The 18,533-nt window shown below is 31.4% G+C and overlaps 3 protein-coding genes, 1 long non-coding RNA gene and 1 pseudogene across 4 annotated transcripts; 3 read left to right on the top strand and 2 right to left on the bottom strand.

The window, feature by feature from the left end:
• Window positions 1-1,229: 1,229 nt before the first annotated feature.
• LOC101493144 (GDSL esterase/lipase At4g01130-like) lies at window positions 1,230-4,952 on the top strand (annotated as a pseudogene).
• A 591-nt stretch (window positions 4,953-5,543) lies between these two features.
• LOC101509356 (uncharacterized) lies at window positions 5,544-7,845 on the bottom strand. Its single transcript, XM_004510653.4, has one exon. It carries the CDS (start codon window positions 6,764-6,766, stop codon window positions 5,870-5,872), a length of 897 nt encoding a protein of 298 aa, XP_004510710.1. The 5' UTR covers window positions 6,767-7,845; the 3' UTR covers window positions 5,544-5,869.
• Window positions 7,846-8,169: 324 nt separating this feature from the next.
• Window positions 8,170-9,181, top strand: LOC101509678 (uncharacterized). The gene has a single exon (XM_004510654.4). The coding sequence runs from the start codon at window positions 8,258-8,260 to the stop codon at window positions 8,999-9,001; it is 744 nt and encodes a 247-aa protein (XP_004510711.1). The 5' UTR covers window positions 8,170-8,257; the 3' UTR covers window positions 9,002-9,181.
• A 4,667-nt stretch (window positions 9,182-13,848) lies between these two features.
• On the top strand, window positions 13,849-14,924 carry LOC140918913 (uncharacterized). Its single transcript, XR_012161373.1, has 2 exons — window positions 13,849-14,674; window positions 14,772-14,924. It is a non-coding gene; the product is annotated as an uncharacterized lncRNA (long non-coding RNA).
• A 2,863-nt stretch (window positions 14,925-17,787) lies between these two features.
• Window positions 17,788-18,533, bottom strand: LOC101510000 (eukaryotic translation initiation factor 1A). The gene has a single exon (XM_004510655.4). It carries the CDS (start codon window positions 18,404-18,406, stop codon window positions 17,969-17,971), a length of 438 nt encoding a protein of 145 aa, XP_004510712.1. The 5' UTR covers window positions 18,407-18,533; the 3' UTR covers window positions 17,788-17,968.

Raw genomic sequence — 18,533 nt, 5'->3', positions numbered from 1 at the left:
AGTAAAATACATTTAACCAAAACTTTATCAAAAATATATACTAATGAGAATCTAGTAAATAATCATCATTCTAATTTGAACAATTTAAGATTTAATAAATATTAATGAGCACAACTAAAAAAAAAATAGTTTATTTACTCAATAATATATATTAAATCTTAAATGGAAAACTAAAAGTTAACCCACGATAATGAATTGTAATTTTTTAAAATTTTATTTTTACTTATTTAAAGGATCATCCCATTAATCTAAAAGACTATATTAATTATAAAAATTATTAAATATTGTTATGATTAATTAATGACCTAAAAATTATAATATGTTAGCATTAATAAAAATTAACATATTCATTCAAAAAAATACAAATAAAAAAACCACATTAACATATATTCAACACATGCAGATGTATTAAGTAAAAATATAAAATAAAATATAAATATTTACATAAAATACACAATATTTTCAAATTTTATAAAATTGCACAATAGATACAACTAATATTAATTATTTCACCCTAAAAATAAATACAACAAATATTATATGTTCACAAAAATGCACAATTAATTTAATATATATTTTTTAATACAAATTTGAATAAATTTTTTAATTTTCATATTAAACACATTTTGCAATATAAAAAATAACATACAAATCACATTTCACACATAACATTATTAATCAACAAATCATTTAATCTATACACTAGGTTGAATTTTAAACAATTCATAAGAAACTTGTATGCGTCTATATAATCAGAAGTTGCACAATCATAACCATGTAAATAAATTTATTAACTAGCCAACATTAATATGCTTAATCGAACAATTAGCTCTCAACATAGAAATATGAGAAGACCCAACCTTTTTAACTAAAGTCATGTCTCCTCGAGCTTCTTTTAACATAATTATATTTTGTATGAACTTCAGAGTTTCAAATAAATTTTTATGTTTATTTTATAATTCTTAAATCAAGAACTTATATATTGTTAGAAGTTTGAACCTTTTATGTGCATTGTAGGTGGTTAATCAGCCATCCATTTGTTAATTAGTAAACATTTTCATAATTGATTCAAATGCACGAGTTTATTAAGCTTCATAGATGTATTTAGTTTATATAATGTTGATCTCCCATTGCTAGTAAATTGCATGGTGACAATATCTTAATAAAAAATGAGTACCTTTAAGATGTCACCCAATATTTATGCATTTTCCAAGCTCTTAGTAAAATGCATGGTGATATCTTCATTGATTGGTTCAAGTTATTCATTGTGTGATTTGAAGGGAATATTCAATTTTGGTGATTCGAATTCAAATACGGATAGATTTGATTCAACTTTTCCTACACAACTTAGTTCTTATAGAATGACTTACTTAAAAAAATATGTGAGACGTTCTTCTGATGGAAGGTTAATTGTGATTTTTTTGGGTAATAAATCAATCTTGACAATTTTTGTGTTTATATTGTTACACACATTTTCTTTAGTTTTATCTTTAATTTTTTTATGAGTTAAATAAATTTTTAGTTGTTATAAAATTTTAATATTTTTGGTTTTACATTTTGTAAAAAAAATCTTAATGTCATTTTTGCTCCATGTTTTTAAGTCTATTTAGGCATATTCTTTAAATCTTTGAATGCTTTTTTCCATATATATTTAAAACATTGTAAAGATGTCTCCTACAAAAATTTAAATTTTTTAACGAAAAATTAATTAAATATGAATTCCAAAATCTTACAAAAATAGGGTTTAATCAGATTTTTTGAATTTTGAAGCTCCTCGTGTGTATTCTATTTTTTGCAAGGGATATGCTTATTATGCCTTAAACATAACTTCAAAAAAACATTAAAAAATTCAAAAGATACAAGTTAACTTTAAAATAGATAAAAAAATTAAAACGAAAAAAAAAATTGAAGGCTAAAAATGTGTAGTTTTTAAACGATTTTTTTTAAACGATTTTCAAACCACTAAATGTGTAGATTTAAGACAATTTTCAAACCACTAAATGTGTAGTTTTTAAATGATTTTTTTTAAAAAAAGTTAGTAACTTTGTGTGTGTAATGGGACCTAAAAGGACCAATCTAAAAAAAACATAAAAATCAAATAATTAAAAAACAAATCAAACTTAAAAAATCAAGTACATAATTTTAAAGACTAAATTGTTGAATGTTAGACTAAATTATGATATTTGTTGCTAAACTTGCAGCCCAGGGTCTTGGATTCCCTTTTTTGAGCCCATATTTAAAGTCAATTGGATCAGACTACACACATGGTGCCAACTTTGCAACATCAGCCTCTACTGTACTTTTGCCCACTACATCTTTCTTTGTAAGTGGACTCACCCCTTTTGCCCTTACAATACAACTACTAAGGCAAATGAAGCAATTCAAAGCCAAGGTTGATAATTTCCATAAATAAGGTACGCAATAATGTTTCTACAAACTTGCATATATTTGTATGAACTAGGAAAAATACATCGTACAATGTTTTAACTTATTTAATTGTATTTGAATAGTTGTTTAAGTTTTTTAGTCTCAAATATTTTAAATCATATTATATATATATATATATATATATATATATATATATATATATATATATATATATAGATCGATACTATTTTTAACACATTCTATTATAATTAATCATATGTCAATATCATACTTAAAATTTGAGACATTTTGAACATAGGAGACGTTTTCCATCTTTTAAATGTTCATCTCGATGAAATTTAACAAAAAATTCCATTCATTGTACTTGTATATATATATATATATATATAGATATATATATATATATATATATATATAGATCGATACTATTTTTAACACATTCTATTATAATTAATCATATGTAAATATCATAATTAAAATTTGAGACATTTTGAACATAGGAGACGTTTTCCATCTTTTAAATGTTCATCTCGATGAAATTTAACAAAAAATTCCATTCATTGTACTTGTTACAATCACTATTCAAGAACAAATTTTATTATAAAACAATCTCATATAATAAGTGACGAATCTCTATCGTTGTATGTCATAAACATAACGAAAATTTGTGTATTTTATAATAGAATGTGTAAAAAATGGTAATAATGTACACACGATGTGACTTAAATGACCTATTTGAGAAGAAAAAACATAAATGACATATATTACAATTAAATATCTTAAAAATTGAATTATGTTGCCTATAAACTTTATATATATTCATTACGTTTATTTTTGATGAACAATAATACAGACACAATGATTTCCTGTTCTGGTTGTGCCTCAAGAATCTACGTTCCTTCACCTGATATCTTTGGAAAGTCTATTTACCTATTCTATATTGGCCAAAATGACTTCACTTCAAAAATAGCAGCCACTGGTGGTATCAATGGAGTGAAGAATAACATTCCTGAAATTGTCTTACAAATTGCTTCTGCCATCATGGTTTGAGTACATCCTTCATGTCATTTATATATGTTGTATCATATTTTTAAACCATCTTCATCAATAGGACACAATTTTCTGTCATATAATTACGCTCTGTTGGAACAAACAGCTTAATGAAATACTAGTAGCATAAGAGCTTTTAAATAAGTTATTTCTATAACAATAGATAAAATAAAATCAATCTTCGAGGAAATAATATAATTTTGGTTTAAATATGATTTTAGTAGCTGCAATTATATTTATAACGTTTTTTGTTTAGTACCTGTAAGTTTTTTATTTGGATTCAGTCCCTGCAAATTAAAAAATTGTTGTTTTTAGTCCGTGACATAAACTTATTAAGCCATGTGGCGTCATTTTATTGGTCACATATGACATAAGAGACTTAAAAACAACCGTTTTTAATTTAAATACAACAACTAATTATCAAATGTATTATGAAATTTGTAGGAGTTATATGCACAGGGAGGACGTACATTTATGGTATTAAATCTTGGTCCAATTGGATGTTATCCTGGATTCTTGGTGGAGCTTCCTCACGCTACTTCTGAAATTGATGAATATGGATGCATGATTTCTTACAACAAATTGTTAAAAGAGACTTTGAGTCAAAGTAGAGAAAGTTTAACTGATGTTTCCCTATTTATGTGGATACCAACTCTGCTATATTATGGTGATGCATAAAATCATTTGCATTACCTTAGAGCAACTAAATTGAAGTTGCTTAACTCCTTTTTAATGTTTCCTACTATGCTACATAAAGTTAAAAATTTAGCAGTTTTCACTCCAATACTGAAACTTTTCCCACAAACATTATAACATGCTATATTTTAATTACTATACATTCTCTATTAGTCATGCATATATGTAATTACTTGATTTGATTATGTAAGTATTTCTAAGGCAATCTTGTAGAATACATAGGAGATTTTTAGGCAAATATGTTTCTTAACCAAGTGTTGCCAGTGCTATTGATGTGAATTCAATATTTATAAACCAATCACATTAGTACTACAAGTAAAGTGCATATTTCTTGTTTCAATTTGTTTTCTTGGAGCAGGACTAAAGTACAGTACAAGAGCTTGTTGTGGTCATGGAGGTGGAGATTACAACTTTAACCCTAAAGCTTTGTGTGGAAACATGCTTGCAAGTGCTTGTGAAGACCCTCATAACTATGTGAGTTGGGATGGTATTCATTTCACAGAAGCTGTAAACAAGCTTGTTGCCAAAGCCATTCTCAATGTCTCTCTTTCTGATCCACCATTTCCTCTTCATAAACTCTGTGATATTCAACCTATTGATTGATCCAGTGCTTACAAGGGTTTGTGTTAATCTTATTTAAAAATAAAAAACTTTAACAAATTCTAAGCTATCATGATATGTAAAATAGTTCTTTTGTGGTATGTTATTTTTACGCTTGTATAATGTAGTTTTAATGAAAAAATGTTTGCTTGTTTGTAACAATTATTGAACTTTGGCTATGTATGGTATTTTGATAATTTTGTGAAACTGTTGACACTATTCAAAGCACTCTTCCTAGAAAATTTGTATTATGAGAATGTTCTAAATCTAATGTTTTGAAAATAAAAAAAGGTCATGATTATCCCCATCTATCATTTATCAATATATGAATACTTAACTGGTGTGAAAGACAGCCATATGTGGCAATCTTGTGTAAGATACATCTTTTCATTTTAAATTCATAGTTACTATGAACTCTTCCTATAAGTAATTTTATAATTAAGGTTTTAAATTGTGGTTGCGATGTAGTTCTTGATATTGATGAAAGTTAAGGTTAAATGTGGTTGATGCATACCAAATTCTAGTTATAGAAACATAAAAAATCTAGAAGTTGTAGTACAATATTGCATATAATTTTCTAAAACTTTGAATATTATACTTAATAGTAAGACGTTAAACTGACATTTTTGAAGACGTGTCTCATAACAAGATATTAGTGACACATGTAGTTACATTCAATTACTTCCGTTTTTTTAAATTATTATCGGTGCCAACATGTAAGTGTTTTATCTCGTTTAAGTGTACAGTCCAGTCAAATAAAGAGAGACGCAACTAATAGTTAAACAAAAGAGCCAACTTGCCACCCTGCATGACACAACAACCACACTGTTTTTGTTTTTATTAACCAACTTGCACAGCTAGTGCACAGTAATGGACAAAAGAGAAGAATAAAATGGGGATGGGGGCATGAGGACATCAAAGTGCCATTGAGAAACTTGATGATAAATATACAGCTATTTTTATATCATAAATGTAGAGTCAAATTTGTTTTCTGCTGTACTTAAATGATTTTGTTTTTCATGACAAGGGTCACAAGTTCAAAACAAACATCATTAAAGTCCTGATTCATTTGCATGAACTCAATAATACAAAAAACAAAAAGACAAATTGATCAAAACCACCAACTATTATAATATTAATAATGAGCAAAATCATCATTCTCAAGAACTGGTTGAGTTCTAATCATTGAAGCCAATGGTAATTTAGTTTCACCAATCCAAAATGTATCAAAAGGCTCACCACCTTCTGAATTTCTCTCAAATTTTCTTATCCTCTTCCTGTCAGCAGCCTTAACTAAAGCTACCAACACCAAAACCAACACCACCAACCCAACAAAACCTATAACAAATCCTAACACCAACCCTTTGTTAAATCTCTGGTTTTCACTCTTTTCTTTATGAGATGGAACCACAAGAGTATAGTGTCCTGTGCTATATGCTTCACAAACATAAGGCTTAGTCATGTTTTTGAATTCAACTGACCCATCATCACTAAACTTAACACAAATTGGTGTATCATTTTTTGCATGCAACCCAACATGAGAAAATCTAATTTTGATTGGATTCCCTTCAATAATAAAGTTCATCTTCTCATTATCATCTAGGAATGCACTTTCTGAGGAAGTATAAGCTGTAAAACCAAAAACTGGTGTCAACATTTTGTAGTTAGGTACATTGTAGTAATGAGAAGACCAATTCCCCAAATTTTCATATAGTATAGTCATTCTCTTCCTATTTGGTTGTGGAACGACATGTGGTGGAATATTGAAGAGACTAAAACTCACTCCTCTTACAAAGAAAGACGCGGCTCGCAGTCGAACAACTCTAACTTTAATGCCTGTGTAGTTAGAAGGAAGTGAAATGTTGTAGAAAACACCTGTTCTTGGCTTTACTATCTCTTTGTTCACTTGCTTGCAAAGAAAGTTTTCTAATGATTCATGGTCTTCATATGATTTTGACCCTTTAACCAAAGATGATAGAAACATTAAAGAGACAAACAAAGATTTAACTTGCCACCATTTTTGGTGATCCATGAAACTTATATATTACCTTAAAAAGCTAATTCTTTTGTCTCTATTGCTGAAATCTTGAATGGTTTTCATTGAAACCCATCTTTGAACCAAACCCATTGAAGCTTTCATGACATAGTAATTTCACTACTCATTAGTGAAAGGGCAAATTTCCTTAGCACAAACTTGGCTTTCAAGGAAACTCAATGAAAATTCTTCCCCAACCAAGTTTTGGCAACAAACCTGACGTCGCGATTCTTGTTATTGCATAGAATCGCAGTCAGTCAGATGTGACTAACGCAACCTTAATTTGGGGCTAGTTGCGGTCGTATAGACACAAAAAACTTTGATGTCGCAGCCGAGATTGTGGTTGCAGATCTTGTTTTAACTTGAGTTGGGAGAAGGAATAACAAAATCTTCTTAGAACATTTGTGTTTCTATATCTTCCCTTTTGCTACATGAGTTTCATATAACTCATGAATATAAACAACTATATCAGATTCCTTTTGGAGCCATAAGTCTTTGCAGAAGAATGATGAAAATAAGTTTTGGCTCTTTATGGGTTTGGTTGAGAAGGTGAACCTATACCACCTTGAAACCTTATACAAATGATTAGGTTCCAAATTTAATGAGATCAGATCAAAGCTCTGAATTTTTCAACTCTTTGTATATATTTGTCAAGATCCTAGCTCTTGGAGTTTCTTGTGCCTAGAAATAAGATGTATATGTGGAAGAATATGAGTTTATTAAAAAAATGACATTAATCACCACATGATGAAAAGGACATAGCAACTTGTATATGATAAGTTGTTATTGAATAGTTGTCATTGTTAAGTAGTGGATTAGTTTAACAATAAAGGGTGATTAATTTAGGTACATAATTTTGTATTTAGAGTTGGATCAAAGAGAAAAAGAGAAAGAATGAGTTGGAGTATTATGTATGACATTGACAACGAGGAGTTAGATAGGAAATTACCATACCAAGGGGCGGAACCCATGCACTTCCAACTATCAAAACTTTATTTTTGGCAAATGATTAGTTGGTGAGCTTTTAAATTTAAATTAAATTTTTAAAATGTAAATAAAAACTTCATACATATCCTCACATAAAAACTATCAAAACTTTAACGTGAATATTATTTTTTATATTTAATATTATAATTTTATTTTTTATTTGTCGTTTAAATTAGATAGGTTAAGTTTTTTTAAAAATACAACAACGTTAAAAAAAATTCATCAATTTATTTTTTGCAGTTTATTGTAATCTTATTCTACTTAAAAAATAAAACTAAAATTGATCTTTGTAATCACGTATATAAAAAAAGAGGGGGAATAAGTGTGAGAAGTAATATAGGGGGCGTAGGTTGCAAACTAGTTAAACTTTAAGAGAATCTCAGGCCCAAGCCCATATCCAGTCGTCACTCTCCTCTTGCACTGAACAAAAACCACAAGCTACTTCACTGAACCTCTCAACAGAAAAGAACAAAAACGACACCGTTTTCAATCACCAAAACAATGCTTCGCCTCGCAAAGCTTAACCCACTGTTAAGCTCACCACTCTCATCATCTTCCTCCGGTCACCAACTCATCCAACGCTGTTCCGTTAGCCGAACAGCAAAAGGAAAAGGCAAAGCGGGTCAAACCCTTAAACGTTCCAAAGTAACAACAAAAAAACCCGGATCCGAACCTCAACCCGGAATCCCAACCGGATCACGGGAGAAACAAGAACGCGAACGCATCTACGCACAATGCATCAACGCGCCAACTCCACTTCGCCACCTCAAACCGAAAGAACGCGAACGCGAAGCCGAAAGGGAAAAATTAGGGTTAATTAGCAAAGACCGACAGCGTGAAATCGACATGACGAAGAAGAAAAACCAGAAATACAAGGTTTCTGAGAAACCTACGATAATTGGAACACCGGGTTTGGATTACGTGACGTTAGGTTTGGTTGATGTGGAGAAATTGCCCAAGTATGAATTAACGGCTGAAGATGGGAGGAGATTGGCGAAGGAGTATAGTAGGGTTTTGATGAGGAAGCATAGAGCGAGACAAGCTGCGGAAACGACGCTTTTGAGGATGAAAAAGGAAGCCATTGAAGCTTTGCCTGAGGGTTTGAAAGAAGCTGCTTCGGTGCCTGATTTCTCACCTTTTCCTGCGAATCGTTTTATGGCTACTCTTACTCCTCCTATTGAGGGTTATATTGAAAAAATTAGGGAAGCTGCTAATAGGATCAGTGGAAAGGAGAAGATTAGGTAGATGGGTCATTAAAGGTCAGTTATGGTTTTTGTTTGTATTGAATTGGAAAGAAATTGGAATTTGAACTGGAACAAATGGAATTTTAATTTCATTGGATATGTTTGTTTGTATCGAATCATTTCGAATAAGATGGAATGCAACTGTCTTTAATTGATGAAATTTCATTGAGATCTTTGTTTATATCGGTGTTGTTAAATAGTACTATATTGGTGGTGTTATAGGGTAGCTGGATTTGAACAAATTGCTATTGTTGTGGGATACACTATTTAGTACAAAGTGTATAGATAGCAGCATTGTGGTGTTATAGTGCAGTAGTGTAGCGGAATTTGAATAGACTCTGTTTTCTGTGATTGACAGAAGTTGTTTGTAATGAATGTTTGTTTGGGTTTTTGGGATGAAACTGTCTTTAAGTGATGCAGTGGAGACTAATCTTTATTTGTCATGAAATGACAAATTGATTTCCTTTAATTTTTTGTTGCTATCAATTTTATTATTGCTTTGTGTATTGATAGATATTTAAACAAACCAAGAAAAAGAATGAGGTTGGGTGTGAACAAGTAAATTAACCTCATTATGTGATTTTGAAGAAAAAATAGTAGTAAGAAAATTATATTTGAAATTGGATGGATGATGCAGGGTACTGTCTTCCTAGAAATTTATGATTATTTATCTTATGGAATAAACTGGACCTAAAATACTTGCAGGCACATACTCACAATGCCATGCATTCAACAAGTCACGATTGTTAGTTATACGGTTCTTATTTATGGACTGCAATGACTAAGTCGTTCAGGAATGCATTTCTGAACAAGATGAGCAGAGTTGTTCTTTCTGGTTTGCTTGTTTGGTGTGAACCTATTATATATGACTTGTACTGGCACTGATTTTTACATCGTAAGGACAATGTTAGAACAACAATTTTAAAGCGTAAGGACAATGTTAGAACAACAATTTTAAAGCGTAAGGACAATGTTAGAACAACAATTTTAAAGCTTGAATATAGGATACAGTAGTGTTATTTCCAGTATTTTTTTCTTTCTTTTTTGTATCAGAAATTTAACAGAATAGTATCAAATTAGTGACACATGCAAGTGGTTCAATGAGTTTGGTCTCATTGAGTGAAACAATTGAAACATGCAAGAGAAGTGAAACAATTGGTTCAAATGAAAGGGTAGAGACAAATTTAACTGTGGAGAATTTGAAGGATGTTGTTGATAGTGATTTTTGGAGTGGAGTGGAATGCAAATAATAGTTTGTGTCATGAGTGCCAAAGCTCTGGTGGGCATTGTGGTTATGAAAAAAGTTCAAGGGAATTTACTTGCTTCTGCAAGGATGGATCCTATTCACATTCATGTAGATCAGGTGAGCAAGTACCTGTAGTATAGTCACACAGAATATTTCCTTACACAGCTACATCCTAATTCTCATATTTTAATACTAAAGGTGGGGGAATTTTTCCCGTAGGACTAGAATTAAGATTAGTAATGCCAAATTGTCATAGTTTGTGTTAGGAAGGAAAATTTTAAGTCGGGACAGCGGTGTACCTTGTTATAAGTGAATTTGAATGGATAATAATTATACCTTGTTATCTTTATAGTTTGTTTGGTTTTTATATTGGAATTTGTATGATTGTACCTCTATTGGACCAACACTTTAAATCAAAGGTGTCTCTGGTGTCCGACGTGACTCCGACACATTTGACACCTTCAAATAACTTATTTTCTTAAATTTTTATGGTGGTTCATAGAAATACACAACCCACAAAATCTTGTTATCTTTAGTGTGTTTGGTGTTCTGTTTGGAATGTGTTTGATTATACTGTTTGAGGTTGTGAATTGAGGTCAAAAGTGATTAATGCTGCCTCAATTGCAGTCGTCTTCTAGTTGTGGCGATGCATGAAAATTTGATGTTGGTTAATGTGGTTGTGGATATGCTTTTGAAACATTGATATTGTGTGCTTGTTGTTGATTTTACTGTGTTTTCTGTTTGTTTGTATTGTATTTTTGCTGTTGATGAATGTCTTCTGGTTGTTGTTTTGGAAGGGTGTGCTTGATTTTTGTTTTTCTCTTAGGGTGTTGAAATGAGAACGAAGGTTTATGATTATAAGTGATTTGTTAAGTTTAGTGATGATGGGTCAGTTGAATTCAAAAACATGACTAAGTCTTATGTTTATGAAGCATATAGCACAGGACACTATACTATTGTGGTTCCATCTCATAAAGAAAAGAGTGAAAACAAGAGATTTAACAAATGGTTGGTGTTAGGATTTGTTATAGGTTTTGTTGGGTTGGTGGTGTTGGTTTTGGTGTTAATAGCTTTAGTTAATTAAGGCTGCTGACAGGAGGAGGATAAGAAAATTTGAGAGAAATTCAGAAGGTGGTGAGCCTTTTGATACATTTTGGATTGGTGAAACTAAATTACCATTGGCTTCAATGATTAGAACTCAACCAGTTCTTGTGAATGATGATTTTGTTCATTATTAATATTATAATAGTTGGTGGTTTTGATCAATTTGTCTCTTTGTTTTTTGTAGTATTGAGTTCATGCAAATGAATCAGGACTTTAATGATGTTTGTTTCGAACTTGTGACCCTTGTCATGAAAAACAAAACCATTTAAGTACAGCAAAAAACAAATTTGACTCTACATTATAATATAAAAATAGCTGTATATTTATCATCAAATTTCTCAATGGCACTTTGATGTCCTCATGTCCCCATCCCCATTTTATTCTTCTCTTTTGTCCATTACTGTGCAAGCTGGTTAATAAAAACAGTGTGGTTGTTGTGTCACGCAGGGTGGCAATTTGGCTCTTTTGTTTAAACAAGACAAAATCACCTATACAAACATTGATACGTTCGACGCTGATAATAATTTAAGAAAACGGAAGTAATTGAATATAATTATATGTGTCATTGATATCGTGTTAGAGTCAACATCAAACGCGCCTTCAAAAGTGTTAGTAGTACATAACTATTAAGTATAATATCAAAGTTTTAGAAAATTGTTTGCAATGTTGTAGTAGCTGCAACTTCAAGATTTTTTATGATTTTATAACTACAATTTCGTATGCATCAACCGTGTTTAACTTTAATTTTGATCAACATCCACAACTACATGACCACAATTTAAAACATTAGTTATAAAATTACTTAGAGGAAGAGTTCATAGTAACTATGAATTTAAAATTAACAATTTAAAACATTAAATATAAAATTTCTTAGAGGAAGAGTTCATAGTAACTATGAATTTAAAATTAAAAGATGTATCTTAGACTTAGATTGCCACATATGGCTGTCTTTCACACCAGATGTATCTTAAACCTTAATCATGACCTTTTTTTTTAATTTTCAAAGCATTAGATTTAGAACATTCTCATACTACAAATTTTCTAGGAAGAGTGTTTTGAATAGTGTCAACAGTTTCACAAAATTATCAAAGTTCAATAATTGTTACAAACAAGCAAACATTTTTTTATTCAAACTACATTATACAAGCATAAAAATAACACACCTCAAAAGAACTATTTTACATATCATGATAGCTTAGAATTTCTTATAGTTTTTCTTTTTAAATAAGATTAACACAAACCCTTGTAAGCACTGGATCAATCAATAGGTTGAATATCACAGAGTTTATGAAGAGGAAATGGTGGATCAAAAAGAGAGCCATTGAGAATGGCTTTGGCAACTAGCTTGTTTACAGCTTCTGTGAACTGAATACCATCCCAACTCACATAGTTATGAGGGTCTTCACAAGCACTTGCAAGCCTGTTTCCACACAAAGCGTTAGGGTTAAAGTTGTAATCTCCACCTCCATGACCACAACAAGCTCTTGTACTGTACTTTAGTCCTGCTCCAAGAAAACAAATTGAAACAAGAAATATGCACTTTACTTGTAGTACTAATGTGATTGGTTTATAAATATTGAATTCACATCAATAGCACTAGCAACACTTGGTTAAGAAACATATTTGCCTAAAAATCTCCTATGTATTCTACAAGATTGCCTTAGAAATACTTATATAATCAAATCAAGTAATTACATAAATGCATGACTAATAAAGAATGTATAGCAATTAAAATATATCATGTTATAATGTTTGTGGGAAAAAGTTTCAATATTGGAGTGAAAACTGCTAAATTTTTAAAGTTTATGTAGCATAGTAGGAAACATGAAAAAGGAGTTAAGCAACTTCAATTTAGTTGCTCTAAGGTAATGCAAATGATTTTATGCATCACCATAATATAGCAGAGTTGGTATCCACATAAATGAGGGAAGCATCAGTTAAACTTTCTCTAATTTGACTCGAAGTCTCTTTCAACAATTTGTTGTAACCATCAACAGCTTTGTTGTAAGAAATCATGCATCCATTTTCATCAATACAGGATACAGTAGTGTTATTTCCAGTATTTGTTCTTTCTTTCTTGTAACAGAAATTTAACAGAATAGTATCAAATTAGTGACACATGCAAGTGATTCAATGATCAGGTGCTATCTTTTGCGATGATAATTGTTGAGGTTCAATGGAAAGCACAGTATCATGTCTGGAAATAAATTCACTGAAGTATTGGAGTCTGTTTAGGCTTGCTTCTGCTTAAAATTTCATGTTGCATCTCTGACTTGTTTTTGGTTGATTCGTTATTCATACCATTTTCACCTGTAGTTGCTGTTCTTATCCTACATTTTGTTAAGATTCCATTGCTGCTTCTATGTGTACACATTTTATTCTATTTTTCAAAGCAATTTCGTGATGACTTTAAGATGAGAGACATGCTGTGTAACATAGAGATATGTTAGTAGCGGCAGTGGTCTATCGAGCAATACTCAAAATAGTGGACAGTGGAATACAAACATTGTTCCATTATGACTCCCAACTTCTATATCTCCCATTATTAAATTTGAATTTAGTAATTGAACCGTTTTTTGTAGTTGGAGTTTCAATTTTTATTATATGATGATGATGATGATGATGATGTGTAATGTTGAGAGATTTATTATTGAGGTGTTTTAATGAATTATGTTTTACTGCGAGATAGGGTTATGATGTTATGGCTAATTTGAATGGATAATAATGATAGATTGAAAGCTTGTTATTTTTAGTTTATTTGGTGTTTTATAGCACCGACACTTTTAATTAAAAGTGTATCCGACTAGATGCCATCCTATGTAACATTCAATTAATAATTCATTTTCACATATTTTGATTGGTGTTGACGTTCAGTGGTTGTGTCCTGAGTTGGTGCTTCATAAAGATTATACTGTCAAAGGGTTAGAATTGTGGTCAACTTTGATCGGAGCGTCAACTATTGACGCGGCGTCCATTGTGATTGTCTTGTAAATGTGGTGATGTAAAAAATGACGATGTAGGTTACTGTGAGCTTGTTGTTATTGTTATTGTTGTTGTTGTGTCTTTGTTTGTTTATGTTGTATTTTTGTTGTGATGTATTTGTTGTTTTGGAGGGTTGTAGTTGATTTTGGGTTTGCTCTAGTGGTCTTGAAATGAGAATGAAAGTATATACTTTGGTGATTTTTTTTGGGTTTTCATTGGAAGAAGTGATTATAATCGTTTGGCATGAGGTAAATTGTTGTGGTGGTTTACCTTTTGCAGCTTTTCTCGAATGGGATAAGGGAATCAGAGCTGAGACATGTCATCTCAGAGTTAATGTCTCTGGTATAAACATATATGTAAACTTTTGATAATCTGTATTATCGTTTTAGTTTCCCCTCAAATAGTCACCTGAATGCGGTACTTCATTTGCATGTAACAGAAGAAGCTGCTCTCATGGAGCTACTTAATTTTATGTATAGTAATACATTGAGCATTAAGACAGCTCCTGGTTTGCTGGATGTCTTGATGGCTGCTGATAAATTTGAAGTTGCTTCATGCATGAGATATTGTAGCCGGTTGCTGCGAAACATAACCATGACACCTGAATCTGCATGAAGATAAATATGTATTCAACTTTGTATTTGTGTCTAATAGTTGGAACTTTTGTAGATAATGCTTTTGGTGGATAATTGTTACTCTTGTTGTATTCCATGATGAAAAGTCTCTCTAACAATATGTTTTTCTCTTTTGGCATCATTGATTCTAATTCTGCATTCTGTTGGAAAACACCTGTTTCTTTTGTTGCCATTCTTCATTAGTTTCATTTCATTATCATTCTTTTTGACTCAAATAGGATCACATGAAAAGGGATAATTGTGCACAAATGCAGTCACACATATTGGATTTTTTTTATAAAATGATCCTTAATTTAAAAAAATTGCAATATATCTTTTTTACAAACTATATATCAATCTACTCCACTTTTTCGTTATTCTTTTTTCAGATTTCACTGCATTTTTTATTGCTTAATTTAATATCAATAAAAATAAAAATAAATTATATATTAATAATTGAAATAACTAATATATATAAAGTGGATATATTGAGTAGAGGTAGATGAAGAAGATGATCCTACTGGTAATGATTACATCGAGTTCATATTTGATCATTACAAGCGCATAAGTCCATATTCGATCATGGTTTTCATCCATAACAAGCATCACAATTGACGACACGCCTCACGGCAATTTATCGGGATTGACCGCTGTCACGACTTAAAATTTTGCTTCTTAATAGAAACTATGACAATTTGGCATTACTAATCTTAATTATAGTCCTACGGGAAAAAATTCCCCCACCTTTAATATTAAAATATGAGAATTAGGATGTAGCTGTGTAAGGAAATATTCTGTGTGACTATACTACAGGTACTTACTCACCTGGTCTACATGAATGTGAATAGGATCCATCCTTGCAGAAGCAAGTGAATTCCCTTGAACTTTGTTCATAACCACAATGCCCACCAGAGCTTTCGCACTCATGACACAAACTATTATTTGCATTCCACTCCACTCCAAAAACCACTATCAACAACATCCTTCAAATTCTTTGAATTTGTCTCTACCCTCTCAGCTTCTGACTCCAAAATTGGAACAATGACACTACATTTGCATGTTCCAATGGTTTCACTCAATGAGACGAAACTCACATCACTCTCAAGATTACTCTCCAACACAAAATAGTTAACTATTTGAGTTCCATTTACACTACAAATAAACTGAGGGGAATAACTATCTAGTATAGGAAATGGAGGGTAAAGACAATCATAGTAGAGTGTCATGTTCCGAAAGTCCGAATCGTAATCAAATAAAGTGCAACCTATAGTGGTGTTCTTAAGGTTTATGGGACAAACATTGTTCCAATAATCAGTTCTTACAACTTGGAGTCTATGATCAGAGTCATTGACTTCAAGAATTCTATAACTTTGTGACATAATGGTAATGGTTGCTACTTCACCATTCATCGTAGCTCAAAAGCAGGGTGGCCACAATATTGAGGTCTAATGGGACAATTTTTGTATTCCACTGTCCACTATTTTGAGTATTGCTCGATAGACCACTGCCGCTACTAACATATCTCTATGTTAGGCTTAAGAAATTCTAAGCTATCATGATATGTAAAATAGTTCTTTTGTGGTGTGTTATTTTTATGCTTGTATAATGTAGTTTTAATGAGAAAACGTCTGCTTGTTTGTGACAATTATTGAACTTTGGCTATGTATGGTATTTTGATAATTTTGTGAAACTGTTGACACTATTCAAAACACTCTTCCTAGAAAATTTGTAGTATGAGAATGTTCTAATGCTTTGAAAAAAAAAAGGGTCAGGATTAAGGTTTAAGATACATCTGGTGTGAAAGACGGCCATATGTGGCAATCTTGGTCTAAGATACATCTTTTAAATTCAGTTGTTGTAGTTGTTGATAATTAATGTTTTACTCTTCCTCTAATTAATTTTATAATTAATGTTTTAAATTGTGGTCATGTAGTTGTTGATATTGATCAAAATTAAGTTTAAATAGGTTGATGCATGTGAAATTGTAGTTATAGAAACATAAAAAATCTTGAAGTTGCAGCTACTACAACATTGCAAACACTTTTGAAAGCACATCAGTGACACATGTAGTTACATTCAATTACTTTCGTTTTCATTAGTGACACATAGTTACATTCAATTACTTTCGTTTTCTTTAGTGACACATATAGTTATATTCTATTACTTTCATTTTCTTAAATTATTATCGGCAAATCAATATTAGTATAAGTGATTTGTCTGTCTTGTTTAAGTGTATAGTCCAGTAAAGGGAGGCCCTGCATGACACAACAACCACACTGATTTTGTTTTTATTAACCAACTTGCACAGCTAGTGCACAAAAGAGAAGAATAAAACGGGGATGGGGGCATGAGAAGACAAAGTGCCATTGAGAAATTTGATGATAAATATACAGCTATTTTTATATTATAAATGTAGAGTCAAATTTGTATTTTGCTGTACTTAAATGATTTTGTTTTTCATGACAAGGGTCACAAGTTCAAAAAAACATCATTAAAATCCTGATTCATTTGCATGAACTCAATACTACAAAAAACAAAGAGACAAATTCATCAACACCACCAACTATTATAATATTAATAATGAACAAAATCATCATTCTCAAGAAATGGTTGAGTTCTAATAATTGAAGCCAGTGGTAATTTAGTTTCACCAATCCAAAATGTATCAAAAGGATCACCACCTTCTGAATTTCTCTCAAATTTTCTTATCCTCCTCCTCTCAACAGCCTTACCTAAAGCTAGTCAAGTCAAATGGGTCGGACACCAAACACACCTTCGATTTGAAGTGTTGGTCCAATAGAGGTACAATCAAACAAATTCCAATAAAAAACCAACAAACTATAAAGATAACAAGGTATCATTATTATCCATTCAAATTCACCATAACATAATAACAATATCTCACAGTAAAACATAAAAACCATAGCACATAAAAAATATACCTCTAAACATTACACATCATCATATAATAAAAATTATAATCCGAACTTAAAAAAAAAAAGAAAAATACCAATTAGTTCATTTAAATCTTATCAATATCCTCATCTTCAAACTCGATGTAATCATTAGCAGTAGCATCATCTTCTTCATCAAGACCACCACCAATACCTTCATTAAGTCTGGTATTATCAGGAAGCTCACCATAAGCCTTCAGAAGACGAGCTTCATCAGGCATGTATTTAAGAATGACGTCAGCCTTATCATCCTGATAATCACGGAGTCCGACGAGGATGATATCACCGGCGGCGATCCAAACTTTCTTGTGCATCTTACCACGGATATGACAGAGACGTTTAGTTCCGTCGATGCACATCGCTTCACAACGACCGTTACCTAACATACGGAGAACCTGAGCGTATTCTTGACCGTCTTCTTTGAAAACGAGTTCTCGTTTTTCGTCATCGGCTTCGTTCTTACCTCTCTTGCGATTCTTTCCTCCCTTTCCCTTGTTCTTCGGCATGATCGATTGAGATTATTCTCTGCAGAGGAAACCCTAATTTTTAAGATTTGGGGAAGTTTTGTGGCTGTGGCTGAGTTGAGTCGGTTAGTATATAGAAAGCTAACAACAAGGCAAACTGAACCTTTGG

The sequence above is a fragment of the Cicer arietinum genome, chromosome 7 (genome assembly GCF_000331145.2).
Source record: "Cicer arietinum cultivar CDC Frontier isolate Library 1 chromosome 7, Cicar.CDCFrontier_v2.0, whole genome shotgun sequence".
In the NCBI taxonomy this organism is placed as follows: Eukaryota; Viridiplantae; Streptophyta; class Magnoliopsida; order Fabales; family Fabaceae; genus Cicer; species Cicer arietinum.
The sequence above is the reverse complement of the archived record's forward strand: the minus strand, read 5'-3'. Positions and strand labels throughout refer to the sequence as shown.

Coding starts and splice junctions, on each gene's coding strand:
- LOC101509356 (XM_004510653.4), bottom strand. CDS start 6,766: ATGGATCACCAAAAATGGTGGCAAGTTAAATCTTTGTTTGTCTCTTTA.
- LOC101509678 (XM_004510654.4), top strand. CDS start 8,258: ATGCTTCGCCTCGCAAAGCTTAACCCACTGTTAAGCTCACCACTCTCA.
- LOC101510000 (XM_004510655.4), bottom strand. CDS start 18,406: ATGCCGAAGAACAAGGGAAAGGGAGGAAAGAATCGCAAGAGAGGTAAG.